The 23,082-nt window shown below is 47.8% G+C and overlaps 1 protein-coding gene and 1 long non-coding RNA gene across 12 annotated transcripts in view; one reads left to right on the top strand and one right to left on the bottom strand.

The window, feature by feature from the left end:
* Positions 1-23,082, top strand: part of KIF26B (kinesin family member 26B) — a 636,506-nt gene that overhangs the window by 567,867 nt on the left and 45,557 nt on the right. For all 11 annotated transcript variants that reach the window (XM_035280614.3, XM_035280618.3, XM_002760848.7 and 8 more), the window contains one exon: positions 430-589. In XM_035280614.3, the coding sequence (XP_035136505.3) occupies positions 430-589 (160 nt within the window). The remainder of the gene's footprint in view (positions 1-429; positions 590-23,082) is intronic.
* On the bottom strand, positions 337-17,861 carry LOC144580430 (uncharacterized). Its single transcript, XR_013529935.1, has 2 exons — positions 14,775-17,861; positions 337-14,240 (listed from the first exon to the last, which is right to left on the bottom strand). It is a non-coding gene; the product is annotated as an uncharacterized LOC144580430 (long non-coding RNA).

Raw genomic sequence — 23,082 nt, 5'->3', positions numbered from 1 at the left:
AACTTTGGGTTGGGTTCGGTATGATGACCAACCAAAGCACATAATCACTCAGGAGCCATTCAGGTTTTAACTTGATGAGTTTCACAATTCTGCTGTTCAAGTGACATTTGGGTAGAAACGTATCCTCCTTTAATTAGACATTGATTTTCTCCAAAATCTCCTTCAGTCCAACCTACAAGGATAATCTGGATTCATTTGTGGTATGTCAGCAGACTCTAGAAGGTCTGGTGTGTGGGGGAAAGAATTTGCGAGAACCAGTGCTTCTGCAACCCCAGCATGGTTCTGCTGGCATTTCCTACTGGGTCATGAACTTCAACCTTTTACTTCCCCTTTTCATTTTTCCTTAGATTTCCAAAGGAGCTGCATGAAGAACAGATGAGTGTTTGTCAGAACGTAACCCCTTCTCTTTTCTCTTCTCTCCCCTGGTAGTGTCTGGAGGTCGCAGCCGCCTGCATCTCATTGATCTTGGCAGCTGTGTGAAAGCACTTAGCAAAAATCGAGACGGAGGCTCAGGGCTGTGCCTCTCACTGTCTGCTCTGGGCAATGTCATCCTGGCTCTGGTCAATGGCAGCAAACACATTCCGTACAAGTAAGTGACTCTTCTACTCAAAGAATGTGGTGGGGTCAGCATGGTGTGGGACGCTTGGTCGGTGCCGTCTCTGAGGTGTGCCACAGAGGGACAGCCTGGACTTCATTGCAAGTTCAGTGCCAGAGGTCAGCCTTGGCCAACAGCTGTGTAATACATGATTTTCCAAATTCAAAACTTTTGGAAACACTGAAATCTATTCCAGTTCTAACTTTAGGCTGCTCAAATGAGAGGAAGTAGGAAATTGTCTCAGTTGAGGTCTCCACTCGCCACTGAAGGTCATTGTCACCGTAACAAAGAGGCATCTGTTTCATATTGATGACAGTGAGGGTGGAAGCCTGGCTCACCCTTCGGGTTAGTGCCACCAGACTTAACCAGAAGAATGTATAGGATATCCAGGCAAATTCGAATTTCAGATAACCAGCAAATAGGACTGTATTATAAGTATGCGCTTCAACACTGCACGGGGCACTCCTGGCATCACGTATTGTGTCTGGCAGCCCCACCTAGGGAGCTTAGCAAGCTTGAGAAGTTACCGCCCACCTTCCCCTGCAAACGTTCACTGACTTCCAGGGTCCTTCCCTGTCTTTAGTACTGCTCCAGGACCGTCACTTTATGTCTGGCAAAGACAAAGCCACTCTTCACCACCATCACCCCAAATAAGTGTTGTCACTGGACAGTGGGGTGGGCACTTGGCTGGCTGTCCAGGCTCTTTCCAAAGCCTAGAAGAGCCTCGTACCAGCTGCGTGAGCCTCCATTCTTCCTAAAATGAGGGTTAGAGCTGTACATGTTGCTTACATCACAGAAACAGAAGGCTCAACGAGATAGAACATATATACAAGTGTATTATATTCTTGACCAATAACCAGTGATGAAAGTCTGGTTAAACCTCTCTGGTCAAGCCTGTCCTCACCTATTTAAATGGAAAAAAACACTGACCTTACGGAGTTGCTGCGAGGATTAACTAAATGTATGTGGATTCATGGTTTATCTGTAAAAATCCTCCCAAACGTAAGTTACCATCATGTGGGAGTAAAAAGTCAGGCAGTGTATTCTACCATTACTGAGACTCAGGATGAGTGCTGGTTTTCTTTCCCTCTGCCCTCTGTCGCTGCCAGACCCCCCACCAAATACACTGTGAGTTTGTTTTTTACCGGGAGACCATTACTGGACTGACTTTAGGATCTTTGATGGTGATTATAATCCCGTCCATCTGAACTCGTGAAATTTGGGAATCTTACTTGGATAAACACAGAAACGGTTTTCCCAGCTCTTGCAACAACCCTTTTCTATGGGGAAAAAATTCAAGTTGAAGAATTACAGAGTTTCATTTGATGTCATTTCTGTAGTTGAATCAATTCAACTTGTGGAGAGAAAGGGCAGGGGAGGGAAGCCGCTGAGTTGGAAATGAAGGAAAGTTACTGGCCCTTACTGGTTTCCGTACAAGGGGAGTCGTGTCTGTTAATGCGGGGACTTCGTAGATTGTGATGTAGATATAATTCCAAATTGCACCTTGTTAGGGGTCACGATGACACATTTTACTCGTGGCTTTTACACTGTTGCTGCAGGGCGACATGCTTTTATGATCTCTCTACGTAGTTGTTGAATTGATAGTGGGAAAGATGAATGTAAACATATGAAATTATTTTTAATTTAAATGAAGTAACTTCCTTTTAGTTAGAGTTGGGTTTTATTATAAATGAGTAGGGAAACGTTAAAAATTGTTTTCATGGCCCAGCGTGGTGGCTCATACCTGTATTCCCAGCACTTTGGGAGGCGGAGGATTGCTTGAGCCCAGGAGTTTGAGACCAGCCTGGGCAACGTGGGGAAAACTTGTCTCGACATACATTAGCTCTGCGTGGGGGTGCATGCTTGTAGCCCCAGCTACTGGGGAGGCTGGGGCGTTGCTTGAGCCCAGGAGCCAGAGGGGAGTTGAGATCACGCTACTGCACCAGCCTGGGCAACAGAGTGAGACCCCATCTCAAAAAAAAGTTTGGATTTACCGTTGAAGCCTCTTGTTAATTAAGCATATTTTTAACATCAGCTGGCCCTACCAGCTAGCCACGTGCCCTCCCGGGTGACACCACTCCCAGTCCCTGCAGACAGCTGCCTGCCTTCATTCCCAGAGTCCCCTTCCTTCTATTCAGGCACTGAGAGAATGATTCGTGAAGTGTTTCTGTGTCTCAAGTAAGCACAGACTAACATCCGCGTTGCACCAGCACAAGACCCAGTCCCGGAGCCGTCCCGCGGCCTGGTTCAACTCTTGGTCACAGGGATACAGACTGTCACCAGCTGCCCTTGCCCTGCTGTGCCTCACACCTCATCCAGACCTTGCTGGGCCGCCTGGTGCCGGAAACACAGTGGCCTGGCCGTGCAGCCAGGGCCGTCCTCCCCGCAACATCCACCGGCAGGTGCGTTTGTTCCATCCCTCCGTGTCCTTAATGTCTCTTATTGACCCTTGCCGTAATGTTTTCCCTGAGCCTGGCCACTGCCTAGGTTCAATATTTGGCATCTGCAAATTTACATTTGCAAAGTGATTAGTCCACTAGAAACTGTCCTCTTTTGAGGTACCGGAAGATAAGGGAAAGATGTACTCAAGTCACCCAGCCGGTGGGCGGCAGGATCAAACTGCCCCCTCCTCACAGCTTCAGAGGCCCGGACAGTCCCCACCGCCTGCAGACCCACGCCCCTTCTCTGTACACTCTATAACGCAGGAGCTGCCTTTGCTCAGCACAGCAGGGGAGCCCAGCACACAGCAGGGGAGCCCCGGCTTCTTTTATCAAGTCCGGAGCGCTCTGAAGCCACTTTAGGTGGTATTTTGTTAGCTTTCAGGGTGTCAAACCTTGTGTTTGCAATGGGTTCCTTAGAGAAGGGGAAGTTCCCTGCGCATTTGGCTTCCTCTTACTCCTCCTGCTCACTTAGGGGGAAAAAGTAGAAATTCAAATTCTGCATTCTCTCCCGTCCCCGCCCCTCCAGAACACAGACACCCCACTACCTCTTCATCTGTCTTCCCAGGCGTCTGTGCTTGGAAGCTGCGTGACACATGCTTGCTTCTGGGAAATTCGCTGGGATGCACAGAGGGGCTGTAGCCTGTGCTCATTCCTCTCCATCATTGTACCAGACTATTTGTCACATGAGCAAGCTGGAAAGTGAATCTGCATTCATTACCCATCCCAGGCTCTCCCACAGGCCTCCTCCATGTGCGCCGATTGGTTCTGACTTTGCAAATGATATTGCCCTTGAAGGTGCAAGAGGCGCAGAGCACATTCCCGACCTCAGCCATGACGCGGCGCAGGCTTGCCGGCCAGTCCAGGCGCCGTCAATCAATCCTAAGCAGTGGCAGCATTCAGGAAAGCATGCAGGGAGGGCAGGGAGACCGCCAAGGGCTCCACCCCCCTCGTCAGTTCTGCGCTGACAGGCTGCAGAGATTCCTTTCTAAGTTTTGGGAGCTTCCACGTCCAGGGAACCTGCCCTCATCCGAGCATTTCGATGGTGCCTTTGCACGTTTCTTTCACGATTCATTTGTTACGGTCATTTGTATTCCCTTCCGCCCTCAGCAGCAAGGTGGGAGGAGTCCTCCTATTTAATGGATGTGACTTCTCAGGCCGAGCCCAGTGTCCCGGGCACATACCACCGGAGCAGGCCCCCAGAATGGCCACCCTGAGGATCTGTCAAGGTGAACTGGGCTCGGGCTAAAGGGTATTATGTCCCAGCTCATCTGAAGGACCACAGGCTTTCTAGACGCAAATTCTAACCATGACCCAGTTCTCTCAAAATAGAATTTCTGGTTCTCATCAATGTGGCCTCGCCAAGGGCACAGACCTTAGGAGGTACCCCTTTCACGCAGGGCTCCTGCCTTTACCTTCATTTATGGGGTTACTCCTCATGGAGAAAGAATCCCCTTAATGGGTCATAGGACCTCTTTGCTTATTTGCCAACAGGGTGTTTCTAAACAGCAGCCAGTTGCTAATGTCTTGGCTGCCTTTAACAAGAGCTCAGGGAAGGTCATCCTGGGACCCTCTCATGTCGTGTCTGTCTGAGATGCTTCTCCCAGTCATCTTGAAAAATGGTCCTCCTAATCATCCCACGGTGGACGTGATGCCTGGCCCCTCCCTCTTCCAGGCTCAGTCTGTGCTTCAGACCCAGACATAATCCCTGTTTGCTGAGATCAGTCATTGAGTCAGGCTGGGTTTCAGCAGCTATGCCCAGCTCACCGCCTCCTCTCTGTGGTGCAGTCAAGGGAGCAGGCAGGTGGAGCCTGAGGTATTTGTGATCCCAAGCTGCCGTCCAGGAGCAAACATGGCAGGCAGCGTCGGCTTCCAGAAGCCTGAGTTCCACAAAAACGACGGGGACGCCCATCCTCAGGGGCTGTGATGGGAACTCTTTTCCTCCTAGGGCCCCAGCGAGGAGTCAGGAAGCAAGGTCAACTTTAAGCTCGTAGCATCGGAGCACAGCAGTTCATTCAAACCACAGGCAGCACTGGAAGCACACGTTGAAGTCAGTGACTTGAAAGGGACTCTGGGCATTTACCCAAAGGATTGTAAATCACTCTACTATAAAGACGCATGCACACGTATGTTCACTGCGGCACTGTTCACAATAGCAAAGACCTGGAGCCAACCCAAAGGCCCATCAATGATAGACTGGGTAAAGAAAGTGTGGCACATATACACCATGGAATACTATGCAGCCATAAAAAGGATGAGTTCATGTCCTTTGCAGGGACATGGATGAAGCTGGAAACCATCATTCTCAGCAAACTGATACAAGAACAGAAAATCAAACACCACATGTTCTTCCTCATAAGTGGGTGCTGAACACTGAGAACACACGGACACAGGGAGGGGAACATCACACAGAACCTGTCGAGGGAAGTGGGGGACTAGTGGAGGGATAACAGGGGGTCGGGATGGGGAGGGATCTCATTAGGAGAAATACTTAATGTAGATGACGGGGCGATGGATGCAGCCAACCACCATGGCACGTGTATAGCTATGTAACAATCCTGCATGCTCTGCACGTGTACCCTGGAACTTAAAGTATAATAATAATAATAATAGAAAGGGAATGAGCCTTCATAAGTAGAGGCAGCTTTTTCAAAATGTGAGCACCTCTTCTCATCCAAGAGAGGGTGGGGTGCGGGCACCTGCGGGTCACACTTGGGGCGGCAGGCCCAGCATCTGCTGGAACCTCAGGACGAGCTTCTCTAAAGGGTGCAGATGTTCCCCTTCCTTGCCTCTTGCCTGGAGAAGCGCTTCCTCCTAGAGCCCATTTGGGGTTAGCTTCTGCTTTCTCAGAACTGGAGACTCAGTGTGCAAGGTCTGGGAAGCTGGGGAAAGGGGATCAAGATTGCCATTAGCTAGAGTGGAGTCCCAACCTCCAGGCCACAGACTGGTACAGGTCCATTAGGAACTGGGCCGCACAGCAGGAGGTGAGCAGTGGGCAAGTATTACCTCTGAGCCCCGCCTCCTGTCACATCAGTGGTAACATTAGATTATCATAGGAGGCCGGGCGAGGTGGCTCACGCCTGTAATCCCAGCACTTTGGGAGACCGAGTCGGGTGAATCACGAGGTCAGGAGATCAAGACCATACTGGCTAACATGGTGAAACACCATCTCTACTAAAATACAAAAAATTAGCCAGGCGTGGTGGCATGTGCCTGTAGTCCTAGCTACTTGAGAGGCCTAGATGGGAGAATCGCTTGAACCCAGGAGGCAGAGGTTGCAGTGAGCCAAGATCGCACCACAGCACTCCAGCCTGGGCAACAGAGCTAGACTCCATCTCAAAAAAAAAAAAAAAAAAATAGGGCCGGGCACGGTGGCTTACGCCTATAATCCCAGCACTTCGGGAGGCCAAGGCGGGTCGATCACGAGGTCAAGAGATCGAGACCATCCTGGTCAACAAGGTGAAACCCTGTCTCTAGTAAAAATACAAAAATTAGCTGGGCATGGTGGCGTGTGCCTGTAATCCCAGCTACTTGGGAGGCTGAAGCAGGAGAATTGCTTGAACCCAGGAGGCGGAGGTTGCGGTGAGCCGAGATCACGCCATTGCACTCCAACCTGGGTAACAACAGCAAAACTCCATCTCAAAAAAAAAAAAAAAAAAAAGATTATCATAGGAACTTTGTGCTATTCTGTGAGGTGTTGTGAACTGCGCGTGCGAGGCATCTGGGTTGCACACCTTCTGAGAATCTAATGCCTGATGATCTGAGGTGGAACAGTTTCATACCAAAACCATTCCCTACTCCCATTGGGTCCGTGGGGGAAATTGTCTTCTGTGAAAGCTGTCACTGATGCCACAGAGGTTAGGCACTGCTGGGCGACAGCATTCAATTCCCCGTCTCACACAGGAGAGGAAAGGCTGCTTCCTCAGGACTCAGATCATGAAATTAAACAGATATTTGCCAGGAAAAATGTAAAGGAGTATCAGTTCTCCAGATTTGCTTAAGATAGCATGAAACAGAGAAGCTCATGTATGAATCTGTGTGTGTGTGTGTGTGTGTGTGTGAGAGAGAGAGACGGGGGTGGGGGGGGAGAGAGAGAGACGCATATTTCACCTCCTTTAAATGTACATTAATGCGGTATTATCTCCTCCTGATTTATAGGGAGAACAGCAATTTAGAACTATCTGCACAAACTCCAGACACCAGTTTAGAGCATTCCCTATTTAGAAATAAAATAACCAAAGTCTCAGGTTGCCAGGCAACTGCAGCAATGGTAATTCTTAGTATTGCAGCCTTAGAAATACTCATTTTTATAAATTTTAATGACGGTTAGGCTGTGGAGAACATGCATTGAGAATGTCGCTGGGACGCCGAGTCCCCTTTCTGTGAGATTTTTCGCGTCGTCACTTGCTTGTTTTCCCTCTCAGCTCTGTTTGCCTCCTTGGCCAGAGTATCTTCATATTTAGGAATCTCCAGAGGTTGCTACTGTTTTCTTAAGAGTTGAGGCAGAAGCTGCTACTGAATTAATTCTTCCAGGCTCATTATGGAGCCACACCAGTCACTCAGGGAGAAATGACACTGTCTGGGGACGGCTGGGGTCACAAGCCCTGGGTTCAGGCTTTGGTTGTTTGGCCAGTGGTTCGACACGTGAACCCTACACATCGTCGTGTTCATTCTCAAGAGGACACGTTCTGGGCCTCTCACAGTGGTGCTGAATTGGAAACAGGCTCCCAGATCAGCCATCACCTCTTGGCAGGAAAGCCACAGCTTATGTTTTTTGTCTGTCCACCACAGCAGTGGCGTAATGGGACGTGACGGCCTCAGGGCTGGGTAGAAATTGGAAGGCATCTTCCTTTCCCTTTTGGCTTTTCAAGTTTATCTTCCTTTATGTCTAATGTTTGAGGTTATTATTAATCAAACTCTTTCCAAATTCTGAACCATTGATCAAATAGATACAAGAGTATGATTGGGAACTAAAGGCTGTGTCTGCTTCATCACAGTGGAGTAGAAGGAGGATTATTTCTTCCCGTCCGCAGACAGATGCCAGGACTCAGGAAAGGGTAGACAGCCCCTTACTTACACCCTCATGGCTGCGTGGAGGATAGAAGGTATGGCCTGCAGTGGAGGGACAGACAGACAGACCTGCGCTGTCACACCCAGCCTCCCGCTCACCAGCCTCAGCCGTCAGACCTCCTTCCTTCCTCCCTGGGAAGACGTGAATAGAAGGGCAGCAGCGAGAGTGGAAACTCTGTCTTAGTCTTGCCTACGGGGTCGAAGTTCCTGATTCATGGATTCATTAGATCACAGGGAGGAGAAAATGATTTCTAGTACGTTTTTCCTGGCATTTCAGCCACATGGAAGGTCATTAGCATGGTGCATAAATGAGCCCCAGGTGAGACTGTCTCACACTGTGACTGCCACAGCTCAGGGCATTGTTCCTACTTTGCCTCACGAGCTGTGCTAAATGCATCACGAGGTTTAATTCTGACAACCTGTGGCACAGATGCTGTCATAATCACACTAGTATCACAAATGGGGAAACTAGATGCAGAAAGGTTGAGTGAGTATCTTGTTCAGGTTCACAGCCAACAGGCAGCAGGGCCTCCCTGCCTCCCAGCTTGTCACCCCACTGAGTACAGTGGTGCTCGGGCAACACTTGTTGTGGTAACAAATGGGGTAGGACAGAGAATCAGACATACCAGCAAAGCTTGCATATGTGTCGTTGATTGTAAGTAAAAGCACAGGCTGGGCACAGTGGCTCACACCTGTAATCTCAGCACTTTGGGACGCCTAGGCAGGAGGATCACTTGAGCCCAGGAGTTAGGACCAGCCTGAGCAACATAAGGAAGCCTCGTCTCCACAAAAAAATTTTCAAAACTAGCCGGGCATGGTGGCTTTCACCTGTGGTCCAAGCTACATGGGAGGCTGAGGTGGAAGGATCACTTGAACCCAAGAGGTGGAGACTGCAGTAAGCTATGGTCATGTCATTGTACTCCAGCCTGGGCAACAGAGCAGCCCTTGTCACTAAGTGGAAGAGTGGATGAATGCACAGATCCCAGGGGTAGGGCTGATGGCAGCTAATTCTTATCTTTAATGATAACTAATCAACGTATCCCAAGTTGTGCTGTAACCAGAAAGAAAACAGCCAAAGAAGGAGGGCTTTAGGTCAGTCTGGGGACAGTGCGGAGAGCCCAATATGCCCTTGGGCACCCATAGGGGGCTGGGATTATTCAAGGATGGCTTGATTTAGGCACAGTTAGGCGTTGGACAGGATGGCGCATATAGATGAGTTGGGGATTAATTCATTAAAAATCTGCCTTGAACATTAATAGAGCTTCAGTCAGAGTATCCAACCGTAAATTCTCACCTGTTTCACAACTCGTTCAGGCCCAATTGAGCATTAACAGATAATTTTTTGTTCATGCAAATGAGGTGATAATTCATTTCGTGTGTAATTGAACAATTTTTGAATAGGTACATTTGTGGAGTAGTTAAGTTGTAGCAAATTGTCTAATGTACCTAGTAATTTTTTTACCTGAAACAGAGCTGAATTTCATTTTGATATAACAAAAAGAGAACCAAAGAAATAGAGAAGGTTTGAGGAGCAGTCGGCTTTTAAGACTTTACGATGTTCAGTTCCTTAGGGCAGTGGCCACAGGTGCTATTTCTTCTGATCTTCACTATTCTTTCTTCTCACTCTGTACCAATGAGATCAATGAAAATTTGGGGGCATTTCTAGATTTGGCAGCCCCCCGTTTATAGCACTTTTTTTTAGTTTTGTGCTCTGACGTGCCAGTTTTTCTGAGGGTCAGATGTCTGTCTTTAAAACACCAGGTTGACTTCCATGAAACCATGTATCAAGGTTTGTTTCTCCCATGAGAGCTTGTCATCCCTGAGCACGGAATCCCATGCTGGGAAGTCATTGCAATTGCTGTTTACACTGAAGGTGTTTTTATATAGTTTCCTGAACAACGTTCACACGGCTCCTTTGTCAGGAGCACACGCCGTATCCACCGTTTCCTTGTGAGACTTTTTGGTGAAGAGGGGATTTTCGTTTTCATTACACTCCTCGTAGCTGCCAGAAGGCCCCTTTAAAATGCAAATCTGATGTCTCTCAGTCTTTAGAACCTTCAGCGGCTTCCTGTTGGCTACAGGACAGTTGAAACCCCTTTGTAGCCTGTGGAGCGCTTCCTAATTTGGGCCACACCTACCTGTCTGACCATAGAAATTGCATAGAAATTAATGAACACCACACGCCCTCTCACAGGCACATACTTTGCAGATGTTATGTCTTCTGCTTCCAATGGCAGATCTTCACTCACTCACTCACTCACTCACTCACTCACTCACTCACTCAGTCAGTCGTTGCCAAGAACATGGCCTGTTCCAGCGCTGTGCTGGAGCTCCTCCACCTGTGAGTTGCTTCTTAGGTCTTTCACATGTTTTCATTGTGAGAAGTGTTGTGTGTACAGATCTAGAAACACATCTGCTCAGTCTCTAGAATGACAGAAAGCCTGTGTGCCCACCCCCCAGGTTAGGAAACAGAACATTTCACTACCTTAGGTGCCCGCGTGCGATCGCTGCCTTCCGTCACCCTCCTGCCTGTTCCAGCGGTGACCACAGGGCGGAATTTTCTGTTTTAGATTCCCTCGCTTGTCTTTTAAGTTTTACCGCCTAAGCATGTGTCCCCCGCAAAACATACCGTTTAGTTTTGTCTGCTGTTGAATGTACGTAAATGAAATCATAGTCTAGTCTGTGCCCTTTCATACCTTCTTTCGGTCAGTATTCATTTAGATACACCTCCATGTGCACAGCCACAGGCTACTGATCCTCACTGCTGTATGATGTTTTCCATTGTAGATGGATATTGCAAAATATTCTTCTGTTGGTGGATTTCTAACAAATGTTTAACAACTGATTGTAGGCCGAGCATGGCGGCTTATGCCTGTAATCCCAGTAACGAGGGAGGCCAAGGCAGGCAGACCACCTGAGGTCAGGAGTTTGAGACCAGCCTGACCAACATGCTGAAACATGGTGAAACCCCGTCTCTACTAAAAATACAAAATTAGCTGGGCATGGTGGCACATGTCTGTAATCCCAGCTACTCAGGAGGCTGAGGCAGGAAAACTGCTTGAACCAGGGAGGTGGAGGTTGCTGTGAGCCGAGATGGCGCCATGGCACTCCAGCCTGAGCAACAAGAGTGAAACCCTACCTCAAAAACAAAACGAAACAAAAAACTGAGTGTTGAAGTCAAGCTAACCTATTTCTGCATCTAATGAGATGCTGGCTTGATTCCTTCCTTAATCATTTAATATGGTCAATTACATTACAAGTTATCTTTTCGTTCTGAGACAGGGTGCCACTCCGTCATCCAGACTGGAGTTCAGGACACAAACAAGGCTCACTGCAGTCCCAGGCTCAAGCGATCCTCCCACCCCAGCCGCCCATGTGCACACCACCATGCCCTGACTAATACTTTGTATTTTTTGTAGAGATGGGGTGTCACCGTGTTACCCAGCTGGCCTCGAAATCCTGAGCTCAAGCAATCCGCCTGCCTTGGCCTCCCGAAGTGCTGGGGTTACAGGTGGGAGCCACTGCACCTGGCCAATCAGTTTTCCATTAATAATACTAAACATTCTTGGGTTCCTTCCTGCTTATTCTGAGGCTTATCTCAAATATTACCTCCTCTTATCTCCTTTCCTCACTACTAATTCTTTGCTCCAGAAAAGTTGTTTCCATCTTCCAACTCAATGGCATTCTGTAGGTATTTTAATACAAGCACTTACATTTTAAATACTTTTTATATCCATCTCACCTATTGTATGAGCTCATCAAGATAATGATGGAGGCCAGGAGCAGGGGCTCTCGTAATCCCAGCACTTCAGGAAGCCAAGGCAGGAGGATCACTTGAGCCCAAGATCAAGGCCAGCCTGGGCAATAGAGTGAGACTCTGTGTACAAAGATAATTTAAAAACACGTTAGCCAGGCATAGTGGCATGCGCCTGTAGTCCCAGCCACTCGGCAGGCTGAGGTGGGAGGATTGCTTGAGTCTGGGAGGCTGAGGCTGCAGAGAGCTAAGATCATGCCACTGCACCCCAGCCCGGGCAGCAGAGCGAAACCCTGACTCAAAATAATGATGATGATGATGATGATGGAATCTTGTTCTTCAGCTTCCTTATTCTTTTGCACTAATCTGAATGAAACCAGCCTGATGTAAACCCTGCATCTTACTAATAGATACGAGTCAAATGCCCACTCTAGTCAACTTCTTGGTAGCCTGCCTAGCGTTCCAGCAGGCTTCCTTGCAGCCATCAGAGCCCCATTCTAAACTAGTGTAAAGTATATGTTTTGTGATACTGTCACCTGTTTAGGATGGGAAGAGGCACTGAAGCTGTAACCCTATTTTCTGAGCCAGATAAAATAGCAAAAGTAGATTTGCGCTACCAGGTTGTTTTGGCAAATCTATCAAGCATCTACAGAACATAGAGGACCAGTCTAAGCCTTAGGGCTAATGCAGAGCCTCTGCGCCAGGAGGACAGAGGGAAAAAAGTACACAAATTAGTGTGCAAGGCATGAGGCAGTTAAAAAGTCACATCATCAAGTACATCCAAGGAAAGAGGTAAGCAGTTCCAGCAGGCAAGCCAGGTGTGGTGGCTCATGTGTGTAATCCCAGCACTTTGGGAAGCCAAAGCAGGAGGATCATTTCAGGTCAGAAGTTCAAGATCAGCCTGACCAACATAGCAAAATCCCATCTCTGCTAAAAATACAAAAAAAGAAAAAAAAAAGAAAGAAAAGAAAAAAGAAAAAGCTGGGTGTGGTGGAATATGCCTATAATCTCAGCTACTCGGGAGGCTGAGGCAGAAGAATCGCTTGAACCCGGGAGGTAGAGGTTGCAGTGAGCCAAGATTGTGCCACTGCACTCCAGCCTGGGCTACAGAGCAATAATCCATCTAAAAAAATGTTCCGGCAAGTCATCTGTGAATATTTTTCCTATGGCAACAATAATAATAACTATAAGATGCAGGTATAGATTTCTGTTTACTACTACAGCTCTCTGAGTGTCTAGAATTTAATGGAAGCAAATATGTCTTAGAAGTTACCCCAAAGGTTGAGTTACTGAAAATATCTATTGTTAAACACACGCTCTGAATGAAGAGACACCCCCCCACCTCAGCCAGGTAGGTTTTGTGTGAGCAACCTGGCTGTTTATTCACCCGGGTGCGGGCGGGCTGAGGCCGAAAAGAGCGTCAGTGCAGGGTGGTGGGATAGGAGTTGGTTTTATAGGTTTGGGGTGGGCAGTGGAAAGTTACAGAAGTTACAGTTCAGGGCAGTATCTGCAAGCTGGGAAGGGGTCGTAGGGTCTGGAGTCACGAGGTTGACCTATCAGTTGAGCAAGCTCGGTTACAAAGTTCAGTTGGCCTATCAGTTGAGGCCAGAATAAGGAACAGTAGAAGAATGTCTCAAAGTTAATTAGGCGCTGCAGGGTTCATCATTCTCCTTTTTGTGGTTTTCCAGTGACTTCAGACTTTCTAGTTCCAGGAGCTCCTCTGGAGTGTATGTGCAGGTCACAGAGGTTACCCTGTGGTCCACGGTGCAGTCAGTCGACCTAAAAGACCTTACATTTATAATAGTCATTTATCATGTGGATCTGTAGCTGGTGCCCTAAGGATGTAAGTTCTGGGACTGCATTAGAGCTCTAAGAAGAGGCTGAGACTGGCTAATGTCCCAGATTTGGGACGGAAGCCTACCACTTGATACAGTTATGAGCTCCCTAATTTTGAGCTGCATGTGGAAGACCATGCGGTGCCAAGAAGGAGTTAGGCTCTGTGTGGATGGAGCTTCATCAGCTGTCCTCATTATCGTTTTGCAAGGTCATTGTGAGTGAGTGAGATGGGAGTTTCTCTATTTTCAAGCCCAGGACCCTGCCTGCAGGCACTTCCCTCTTCTGATTAGTTCAGCCTTGACCCACTCTAGGGAACCGGAGAAATCGCAGCCCGCAGCTCTCTCACCATGGCCTGTTTGACAGCCACATTCTGAAAAAGCAAACCTCTTGGCTTGATTTCTTGCTGTAATAATGAAACTCCACTCTGCCTCTGCTCGACAGTTTCCTTTGGGAAAAAGGTAATAGCTACCTTGAAACACCATTCAGTTTGACCTTTCCAAAACCCAAGGCTTTTTCTTCACTAAAGTCATTCATTTGAGTCTGTAATCTGTAAATGAAAAGAAGTGATTATTCCTCTAAAAGCCTTCAGGTTGGCATCAGAGTCACCCTTTGGGCAATGAGTCCTCTGTCCAGGGACATATCCCACGTGGTCTTGGAGTCATGGGTGTGGTGCAAAAGCAGTAAGCCTAGCAGGGCTCCCACCCTGTGGGAGTTTGCTGGTGTGAGCCCAGTCTCTCTATGAGACGAAGATTCTCTTTTCACCTCATGTCAACCCTAGGAATAGATGCTGTTGGGACTCCTACTTTATAGGTGAAGAAAATGAGATGCAAAGACACCGTGTTTCACGCGTGATGCTGGTAGGCTGGGGTTCCAGCACACTGGGGCTTTGCAGCAAGGTGGAGGCAGGAGGATGGGCATGGAGGGTGGCGGCAGGGGGGTTCTTGGAGAGCACGAACGCACGAGTACCTGTGGGGTAGTGGTGACGAGGCCCAGAAATCTAACTCTGCTCATTTACAAGTCTGCCCCTTCCCAGTTCCACTGTCCATGGTGAGTCAAGAGGGGCTGCTAACACTTCTCTTACCTGCTTCTGGATGCCATGGTGCCATGACAAAGGACATTTCAAGGAAACCTCCTTCGGCACATTTGTCGTGCTGGTCCTATGGGACGACCGCGAACATACGGTGTCTGAGTATATATAAAGAACCTGGCCGGGCGCGGTGGCTCACGCCTGTAATCCCAGCACTTTGGGAGGCCGAGGCAGGTGGATCACGAGGTCAGGAGATCGAGACCATCCTGGCCGACAGGTGAAACCCCGTCTCTGCTAAAATACAAAAAATTAGCCAGGCCTAGTGGTGCACATGTGTAATCCCAGCCACTCACAAGGCTGAGGCAGGGGAATTGAACATGAGAGGAAGAGGTTGCAGTGAGCCGAGACCGTGCCCCTGCACTCCAGCCTGGTGACAGAGTGAGACTCGGTCTCAAAAAAAAAAAAAAAAAACCGAGGCCGGGCGCGGTGGCTCACGCCTGTAATCCCAGCACTTTGGGAGGCCGAGGAGGGCGGATCACGAGCTCAAGAGATCCAGACCATCCTGGTCAACATGGTGAAACCCCATCTCTACTAAAAATACGAAAAATTAGCTGGGCATGGGGGCGTGTGCCTGTAATCCCAGCTACTCGGGACGCTGAGGCAGGAGAATTGCCTGAACCCAGGAGGCGGAGGTTGCGGTGAGCCAAGTTAGTGCCATTGCATTCCAGCCAGGGTAACGAGAGCGAAACTCCGTCTCAAAAAAAAAAAAAAAAACCGAGTATAGAGCTTGGTTCTAACAAGCGCTGCACTTCCGAAGTTTGAGTGACGATGATGAAGATGGTAAAACCAGTGATTTCCTGGCACAGTTTGGCGCAGAGAAGTAATGAGGCTGGGAAGTACAAAGAGAAGAAAGAATAACCCTTATGACAAATGACGCCACCACACATACACACACACACACACACACACACACACACACACAGCACGTGCATCTGACTCGCAGGCCCCGAGGTAAAGCCATCGGCAAGGTGGAGTTCCAGCTCCTTCCTCTTCAGTCCCCACACTAGCCCCTGGATGAGGTGTGAGGAAGAGCACACAGTTCAGACTGAGGGGACCTGAGTTCCAGCCCCAGCTCCTCACCTGCTGCCTGTGTGACTTGAGGGTCCCGAGGCTCCGTCTGTAAAATGCAGAGCGCTTGGCAGGCAGCTTGTTAACCATGCAGACGGAGGCATTTGGTGACTGAAGAGCCCTGAGGAGGAGGATGATGAGCTGCAAGTCTCTTCCAGGAATTTTGTGTGCCTTTCATAGGATAACACAGACCCCGGCACGTGGGTGTTCACACTTAGGACATGACCAACCTCACAGCTAAGCTGCTTAGCACATGGTATCAGTGAATCCAGGTTTGTCAACCAGAACTTCCCATGGCTTACTTGATTGTCAAGTTTGACCCTAGCCAGCGTGCTCTGATGCTCTGAAAATAGACTGTGTGTGTCCAGAGGCAGCTGGGCTTTTGTCTCAGGCCAGCTCCACATTCAGCCCACTGTGCTCTGTCTTGTTCCTCCACGAGGATGGGCACATGAATGCATACAGTGTTGCAGAATATTCAGGAGCCTGGAGAGAGCAATGGGTGAAACAGGATTTTATGAAGGCTGCCACCCGCTCAGCGGATTACCATCCCAAGGCTGAGCAAAGGACAAAGAAAATGGGGCACTTTGCAGAAGCCAGAACAAAGAACAGTTAATTAATTTGTAACGGTGTGATGTTTGTTACATTTGGAAAAAAGCATTTTGAGAAACACAGTGTACATTCTTTGGGTGTTATCTTGCCCTGTGACCTTGCAGCTGGTCAGCAAGAAAAACGGGAATCTTGAGATGCCTAGGAACTTTGCTGAGAATGTGGGGAGACTAGATGAGGTAGGTTTTACAGGGAGTTAATTTTAAGCAGAGCTGGGGGTTAGCTTTTATATTGACCACAACACAGTAAACTTAATTGTATTATGCAGCAATCAGACTACCATTGTTATTATTTAATTTCCCTCTTCAATAGACCATCAGAGGTGTAGGTGAAACACACAGTGCCCCATCGCCCGGGTCCACACGATGGGGCAGGTGTCACCCTGCGGAACCTGGAGGACAGCTGTGCTAGCTGCGTGTCCAGCCCCAGGATCCACAATAGGAAAGGGGTTGCTGATACCTTTCAAACTATCTCTGAAGTTGTGGTGCATATGGCAAAAATCCCATCATGGCCTCCTTCTCTGTACGTTTGAGTAGGAAATGACTCAAGCCAGAAGCTCCGGAGCCGGGGATCCAGAGTTCAAAGTCCTGCTGTCCTGTTGAAGCGGGGGCACTCCAGTCGCAGGCAGCACGGGCATGGGGTAGGCCGACTTCGTCTTGCTGTAAAGCAGTACCCGGGGCTGGGTAATTTCTAAGGAGAAATGTTGATTTTTGGCTGACAGCTCCACAGGCTGTATGGGAAGCGTGGTGCTGGCGTCTGTTTCTAGCGAGGCCTCGGGAAGCTTCTAATCACGATGGAAGGTGAAGAGGGAGCAAGCATTTTACGTGGCAACAGAGGAAGCAAGAGAGAGAAGGGGGAGGTCCCAGACTCTTTGAAACAACCAGATCTTGTGTGAACTAATAGAGGGAGAACTCACTTATCAATGGGGGATGGCCCTGAGCCGTGCATGCGGGATCAGACCCCGTGATGCAGTCACCTCCCAACAGGCCCCATCTCCAACACTGGGAATCACATTTCAACATGAGATTTGCAGGGCACAAGCGTCCAAGCTATACTGGACATCTATCGTTTTTGAGATTTTGCTCACTGGGTGAGAAGGTGGAGCCACCACAGCTGGGCTGGCATGATTCGTTCTGTTTCGTAGGCACCCAGATGTGCAGGGCCATGAGGTGAGCCTCTTGTGACAACTCAGCCACCTTGCCCAGGTTGGTCTGGAACTCCTGAGCTCAGGTGCTCCTCCTGTCTCATTGTGGTGGTGTCTTTGTCATGAGGGTTATTCTTTCTTCTCTTGGTACTTCCCAGCCTCATTACTTCTCTGTGCCAAACTGTGCCAGGAAATCACACTGATTTTACCATCTTCATCTTCATCATCACCATCACCATCACCATCACCACCATCACCATCACCATCACCACCATCACCACCACCACCACCACCATCACCACCACCACCATCACCATCACCACCATCACCATCACCATCACCATCACCATCATCATCACCACCACCACCATCACCATCACCATCACCACCACCACCATCACCATCACCATCACCATCACCATCACCATCATCACCACCATCACCACCATCACCATCACCATCACCACCATCACCATCACCATCACCATCATCACCACCACCACCATCACCATCACCACCACCACCATCACCATCACCATCACCACCACCACCATCACCATCACCACCACCACCATCACCATCACCATCACCACCACCACCACCACCACCATCACCACCACCATCACCATCACCACCACCATCACCATCACCATCACCATCATCACTGAAACCTTCGTACTGCAGCGCTTGCTACAGCCAAGCTCTACACCCGGTTCTTTGTATATACTCAGACATTGCATGTCCATGGCAGGCCCATAGGACCAGTATTACAAATGTGCCAAAGGGGGTTTCCCTTGTCACAGCAGCCCCACCCTCTGGACCCGTGCGATGGTGCACTGAGGTTCGTTTCACCTGCATCTCTGATGAAGGTCTGTATGCATTCACGTCCCTTTCCTCGTGGATGGCAGGTGACAGAAATGTCAGCAGCCACTCATGACTCACCACTGATAGGGATTTTGCCATATGCACCACAACTTCAGAGATAGTTTGAAAGGCATCAGCAACCCCTTTCCTATTGCGGATCCTGGGGCTGGACACGTGGCTAGCACAGCTGTCCTCCAGGTTCTGCAGGGTAACAGCTGCCCCACCGTCTGGACCTGTGCGATGGGGCACTGTGTGTTTCACCTGCATCTCTGATGGTCTGTATACATTCGTGTCCCTTTCCTCAAAGAAGCATGTAACAGAAATACCAGCAGCCACTCTTGACTGACCACTGACAGTGGAACAGGGAAGGGACAAACTTGTAAATGAGCAGTTAGATTTCTGGGCCTCTGAGCACCTCCCCACAGGTACTCGTACGTTCGTGGTTCGTGCTCTCCGAGAACGCCCCCTGCTGCCAGCCTCCACCCGCATCCTCCCGCCTCCACCTTGTTGTAAATCCCTGATGCCCTGGGCCTCAGTTAACTGGATACCTACCCCAAAAGGCATCTTTCCTGTGGGTGCTCCTTCCCACGAACCCCTGTGGTAAGGTAATGTGCTCTCTTCAGTCAAATCAAGACCCTGGTGTCTGATAAGGGTCTAATGATATAGGAGAGTTCCCACTATTCTAACCACGTCAGTATTTGTATTGTTTGAGTTTTAAAGGTTTTGGCCATCGGACGAGTATTTAATGGTATGTCATTGTAATTTCAATTTGCAGCTTTCCTGATGACTAGTAAGGCTGAGTATCTTTTCATTTTTCTTATTCTCTTTGTGCTTAGCTCTTGTTCATGTCTTTTGCCTGCTTTTCTGTACAGTTGCTTCACTCTTTGTTGGTTCATAGGAATTCTTTGTAAGCTCTGGGTATCTTCTGCAGGCACCACTCACTGGGCCCCCGCTGAGCAGTAACCATCTTTCAGTCATTCAAGTGTTCACCGCTGCGTGGAGCTGTCTCTGGACCTGTCCCTGCACCCTACACTGCTTTGCCCATTCTCTTTATGGTGTGTTCATTCTCCATTTTATTAATTTCTGTTCTTTGCTATTTATTTCCTTCTTTCTTTTGCTTTACTTTGCTATTCCTTCTGTGTTTTGTTTTGTGGGGGAGATGAAGGTCCCGTCAGGCTGGAGTGCAGGGATGTGATCATAGCTCACTGCAGCCTTGATCTCCCCGGCTCGACAGCGACCCTCCCACCTCAGCATCCTGAGTAGCTGGGACTACAGGTGTGTACCAGCATGGCTGCTAGAAAAACTTTTTTTTTTTTTTTTTTTCCAGTAAAGATAGGGTTTCACTGTGTTGCCCAGGGTGGTCTTAAACTCCTGAGCTCAAGTGATCCTCCCATCTCAGTTTCCCAAGGTGCTGGGGTTACAGGTGAGCCACCACACCCAGCCCTTCTTTGCTATTCTTCATCTCTCATCTTAAGGTGCCTACCTAGCTCAGCAGTTTCCCTTCTCATTCTGTAAGCACCTGTGTTGCTCTCTAAGTACTGCTTTGTCTGTATCCTCAAGTTCTGGGAATGACAGATATTTTCACTATCATTTCTTGAAAATATTTTCCATTTCTCATTTTAATTATTATTATCGTTTTTTGAGACAGGGTCCCATTCTGTCACTGAAGCTGGAGTGCAGTGGTGTGATCATGGCTCACTGCAGCCTTGACCTGCTGGACTCAAGCAATCCACCAGCCTCAAGTAGTAGCTGGGACTACTGGCATGTGCCACCATGCCTAGCTTTTTGTTTGTTTGTTTTTGAGACAGAGTCTCACTCTGTTGTCCAGGCTGGAGTGCAGGGGCACAATGTCAGCTCACTGCAACCTCTGCCTGCCAGGTCCAAGTGATTCTCATGCCTCAGCCTCCTGAGTAGCTGGGATTATTGGCACCTGCCACCAAGCCCAGCTAATTTTTACATTTTTAGTTGAGATGGGATTTTGACATGTTGCCCAGGCTGGTCTGGAACTCCTGGCCTCAAGTAATCCACCCCCTGCCTCAGCCTCCCAAAGTGCTGAGATTATAGCGTGAGCCACCGCACCTGGCCCATTTTAATTGTATTTTGATTGATGGTTCTTTAGAAATGTATTTACTAACCCACAGTTAAGTGACTTGGGATTAGTCTGTATACACACACACCCAATGATATATAGATACACACACACACACCCAATGATATATAGATATATACACACACATAATAGATACCATATATATACACACACACACAGCCCCCAATGATATGTAGATATACACACACACACCCAATGATATATAGATATATACACACACACACCCAATGATATATAGATACACACACACACCCAATGATATATAGATATATACACACCCATAATAGATACCATATATATACACACACACACAGCCCCCCAATGATATGTAGATATATACACACACACACCCAATGATATATAGATATATATACACACACACCCAATGATATATAGATATATACACACACACACCCCTGAGACTTTAAAGCCTTGTAAGGGCAGATGCAGCAAGTCTAGGGCTTTGACCCCAGTGTCAGCACAGTGCCCTTCTGAGGACTCTGAGGAATGATGTACATATACTCAGATAGAGAGATAGACACACCCATAATAGATGCCATATGTATACACACATACCCAATGATATATATACACACACACCCAATGATATATATAGACACACCCATAATAGATGCCATATGTATACACACACACCCAATGATATATATAGACACAGCCATAATAGATACCATATATATACACACACACACACACCCAATGATATATAGATACACACACACACCCCCCAATGATATATAGATATATACACACTCATAATAGATACCATATATACACACACACACCCCCAATGATATATAGATATATACACACCCATAATAGATACCATATATATACATACACATACACACCCAATGATATATAGGTATATACACACACACCCAATATGTATACACACCCAATGATATATAGATATGTGTATGTACATATATGTATATATATGTGTGTATACACACACACACATATACACTCACACTCCCGACATTAGGTGATCTGCCCTCCTCATCCTCCCAAAGTGCTGGGATTATAGGAGTGAGCCACATGCGCACACACACACACATATATGTGTGTATATATGTATACACAAACATATATACTCATATATATATCATTGGGTGTGCATGTGCATGTGTGTATGTGTATATATATCATTGGGTGTATATGTGTGTGTGTATATATCCCATATATGTGTGTGTGTTTGCGTGTATATATATCATTGGGTGTATATATGTGTGTGTATATAAATACATGATATATGTGATAAATACATGATATACACACATATCGTGTGTGTATATATATACATGATATATGTGATAAATACATGATATACACGCATATATCATTGGGTGTGCATGTGCATGTATATATATTGTTGGGTGTGTGTGTGTATATATATATACATATATATGTGTGTGTGTGTGTGTGTATCATTGGGGGTATATACATATATACATATATACATATGTATATACCCCCAATGATAGATACACACACCCCAAGATATACATTTGTGTATACATATATATGGCATATATATACACACACAATGATATATATACGCACACACGCACATGCCCACCCGCATGCCCTGGGTATGAGCAGATCTTGCTCTTTTGTGTGTGTGTGTGTGTGTGTATATATATATACATGTGTGTGTGTGTGTGTGTGTGTGTGTGTGTGTGTGTGTGTGTGTTGAGACGGAGTTTCACTCTTGTTGCCCAGGCTGGAGTGCAGTTGCACAATCTCAAGCCACTGCAACCTAAACTTCCCGGCTCAAGCGATTCTCCTGCCTCGGCCTCCCAAGTAGCTGGGATTACAGGCACACACCACCATGCCTGGCTAAGTTTTTGTATTTTTAGTAGAGACGAGGTTTCTCCATGTTGTTCAGGGTGGTCTCAAACTCCCAATCTCAGGTGATCTGCCTGCCTTGGCCTCCCAAAGTGCTGGGGTTACAGGAGTGAGCTCCCGCGTCCGGCCCAGATCTCCTCACACTGTCTGCGGGAACACATACTTTCAGTCCCTTCTTGGCTTCAAGGATTATTCTGACTCTCCTTTCTGTGGCCTTGCTTGTGTTTTGTACACATGCAGATTAGAGCTCAACCAGAGGGCTCCAGAGGGCTCCTGCTGGCTCTCAGGTCATCTCTTTCTTTCTCTCTCTTATTCTCTCTCCTTCTCTTGTCTCTCCAGTTCTTTCTTTGCATCGCTCTCCATTCTTCCCTTTTGCTATTTTGTAGCCGCCCTGGCCTCCCCCAAGTCTGACCTTCTCTCCTTATTCAGCAGGATGTCTGCCTGGCTCTGCTTGGGTCCCCTGTCGGATGTGGGGGCCTGGAACCTCCCTCCTGGCAGTAAGCTGGGACAGTTACAAGGCTCAGCTCATCCATTTCCCTTCTCTCAAATATGACGTTCCTCTGCTGCCTGTTACACAGTATCAGAAACCTATTTTTTTCTCCTTATATTTTGTTGTTTATTTATTATACTTTAAGTTCTGG

This window comes from Callithrix jacchus, chromosome 19 (genome assembly GCF_049354715.1).
Source record: "Callithrix jacchus isolate 240 chromosome 19, calJac240_pri, whole genome shotgun sequence".
Classification (NCBI taxonomy): domain Eukaryota; kingdom Metazoa; phylum Chordata; class Mammalia; order Primates; family Cebidae; genus Callithrix; species Callithrix jacchus.
This window is presented reverse-complemented; position numbering and strand designations above follow the sequence as displayed.